Source organism: Protomyctophum bolini (assembly GCF_963924005.1).
Source record: "Protomyctophum bolini genome assembly, chromosome: 15".
Taxonomy (NCBI): Eukaryota; Metazoa; Chordata; class Actinopteri; order Myctophiformes; family Myctophidae; genus Protomyctophum; species Protomyctophum bolini.
Genome location: NC_137876.1, coordinates 39,482,090 through 39,485,134, shown reverse-complemented (window position 1 = coordinate 39,485,134; position 3,045 = coordinate 39,482,090). Strand labels below are relative to the sequence as shown.

The window sequence follows — 3,045 nt, the reverse complement described above, 5'->3', positions numbered from 1 at the left end:
ACATACCAATGTTTCTGGGTAGTTTTGTGCGACAATGTCCATTAAGTCGCTGCTCCTCCATTCTCTGACGTGTCTTTAAAATCCAGTGCAAAATCCAAACAATAAAATGTCCACTTCAATAAGGGCAAGTTTTTACTTTATGTAGTGGCTATTTGTCAACAACAATAAAGTTCCAAAGGCCACTGAGGCACCGGGTATAGTGGATCTTACGCAGGGATAAATGAGTCGATGTCGAAACAGCTCTTGCAGGTTGGTGATATTTTATTTTACAAGTTATGACCCACAGCAGGGCTACACTAAGATCACGCTCTACCACGAGTCACTTTCTTTCAACACCAGTTGCTGTTGTACTGCATATATTATAACCTATAACCACCCAATGTAGCGCAAATAGACTGCATTAAATGGCAATAGCATTAGCAAACTATTTTAGCGCTTGCTTGGCGATCCGCTTCAGCACCGCCTATCACGCATGCCAGAGAAACGGGGAGGCGGATGCGTAATAACAGCAATTGGTGTTGAACAAAGCGACTCACTGCTCTACCCCCCTCTCTCTCTGACATGTTGCCATCTCCCCTCCTTTACAATGAGCATGTTTTGTTGCTAAGCCACTGTACATGAAAATGGATATGCACATAAATGTATTGTAACTGAAAACTGAAACTGGAACTGGAAACAGTGGCAGAATGAAACCGTTAAAATGATTAAGCTGCATTCAAAATATAAACCATAACAGAAGAATCTCAGTACTTAAAAGTACAATGGTAACAATCTACAGTAAAAAAAACAATACATTGCATGTACAAAACAACCTTAACCTTAACCATTTGAAATGTATTTTCAAAACTGGACTGCCAAGGTTAAGACATTACAAGGCCCCTCCTGGCTCCAAGAATGTCTTCCTTCTTCTGTTTTCTGTCTTTGACGTGCTTCACTCTCCTGTCATCCCTTGTTTCGACCTGGTGCTGTTTGTATTTTTTCTGATGAGATTGAGAGATCTGAAAGTCGTTTCCTGCTGTGTTTTCTCCAGTCTCTCCAAATGCCTTCAGTTTTCCTTTATGGGGCTTGTATGCGAGGGGACGAGCCAGACTTTCTTTCAGGTCAAAGCATGGCTTCTTGTTGTTTCCAGGGGAGTTTGAAACACTTACATTGCCCATGAAAACAAATGTTCCTGGGGTCTTCATAGCCGAGACGTTAGTCTTTACTGGGTTGACCTTTCCTCCATCATTGTTCCGTTTTCCTGGGGTGCCCAAGGAGATACATTTTGACATACGTGCTGGAGTCTTCACCAAGGTCCTCTTATGTTCATTGTCCTGTGTGGCTTGGGAGAACCTAACATTGATCCTGCGAGTGGACAAGACGGATGGCCTGAACAGAGCATCGTCCTTCTGGGAAGGTTTCTTAAGCACAGGTTTACTGGCTGAGGTTTGTCTGCATTTGTCATCAGCTGGTTTGCTCAGTGCAGGGCTGAACAAGGAAGCACGGCATGGGGGTGGCTTCTTAAGGTCTTTCACTGAATTACTGTAAGTTTCCATCTGCTTCTGCTTCCTCTCGACGTAGGAGTCAATGGACTCCATCTTTTTAAAATGTGCCTCGTGTAGTTTTTTGAAGTTGGGTGTAGCCGGCTTCAAGGCCTTAGACTTATTCAAGAGTCCTTCATGGCGTGGGATTTTACCAGCTTTCCTTGCTTTTGGGCCATTGTCTGTGACACCACCCACTGGGATTTCATCTGCAAGATGAGGCTGTTGTTCATTTACACCAATATCACTTATCTCAGTGGGGACAATCGCACCAGAACCACCAGTGGGTGAATACCGCTTCCTTTTGGCACTCCCTGCACCAGCTTCAGGAACTTCATTTTCCTTGGATGCTGGAAGTTCTGTCTCAGAGATGTTTCTCTTGGATTTCTTTCCCTTGCCACGCTTGGTCACAAATGATATTGGGTTGAAGACTGGCTCATCAGTTACTGCGTTATCATCTTGGACAAGAGGTTGGCTTTCGTTTATGTCCACTTGAGGATCCACATTTCTCTCAGTCTCCTGAACGCTCTCCTCTTGTTGGTAATGCCGTTTGATCGCCATAAGCAGCTTCTCCGCCTTCATCTTGTTGTAGGCTTTAATCCCAAGTTCTTTTGCAAGACATCGCAGCTCCACATACTTCATGGAGTCAAAATCCATTTTCCCCCCCCGATAGTTGATGTAATTTCGAAGACAACGTTGTTTGTTTCTCTCATACGTTCCCCAAACACTCGGTTATGCAGCTCTCAGTCACACAGTCAGACACTCACGCACACAATATCCTCATTATCCTGTTACAACCGCCTTGAGTTGACGCCGACGGTTAAAAAAACCCTCTCTAATCTGTTTTATTGGCATTCAGTTGAAGAAAATTAAGTGCCATCCAGTTATTTATTGCAGTTAAGCAATCACGCAGGATATAGTTTGTTTATGTCATTTTGCTTAAAGGAAAAATAAAGTTGGGTATCATCGGCGTAACAAACACCTTCAAAACTATTTATAAGCGCACCAAGTGGTAACAAATAAAGGGAAACAGGATTGGTCCTAAGATGGAGCCCTGGGGGACCCCACAGGTCAGAGGAGCTGAGGAGGAAACATAGCTGTCGACAGCAACAGACACACTTCTATCTGACAGATAGGACGAGAACCATTCCAAGGCCAAACCACTTAGACCTACCCACTGCTTGAGCCTGCCAAGAAGGATGGAGTGGTCAATTGTATCAAAAGCAGCACTTAAATCGAGTAAGAGCAGCACCGAGCACTCACCGGCATCGGCTTTCATGAGAATATCACTTGAGACTTTAAGAAGCGCAGTTTCCGTACTGTGTTTCTGACGGAAACCAGACTGAAACTTATCAAAAATATTATTGTTATTAAGAAACTGTAGAAGTTGTTTACAGACGACTTTTCCCAGAACTTTAGAGATAAACGGGAGTTTGGAGATGGGTCTGTAATTGCTATGGGTTAGTGGATCAAGGCTTGGTTTTTTCAGGAGAGGTTGAATGATTGCATGTTTGAAAGAATTGGG

The 3,045-nt window shown here is 43.6% G+C and overlaps 1 protein-coding gene across 1 annotated transcript; it reads right to left on the bottom strand.

Moving 5' to 3' along the window:
- Positions 1–285: 285 nt before the first annotated feature.
- Positions 286–2,316, bottom strand: LOC308329338 (nucleolar and spindle-associated protein 1-like). The gene has a single exon (XM_080783594.1). It carries the CDS (start codon positions 2,175–2,177, stop codon positions 861–863), a length of 1,317 nt encoding a protein of 438 aa, XP_080639720.1. The 5' UTR covers positions 2,178–2,316; the 3' UTR covers positions 286–860.
- Positions 2,317–3,045: the final 729 nt, after the last annotated feature.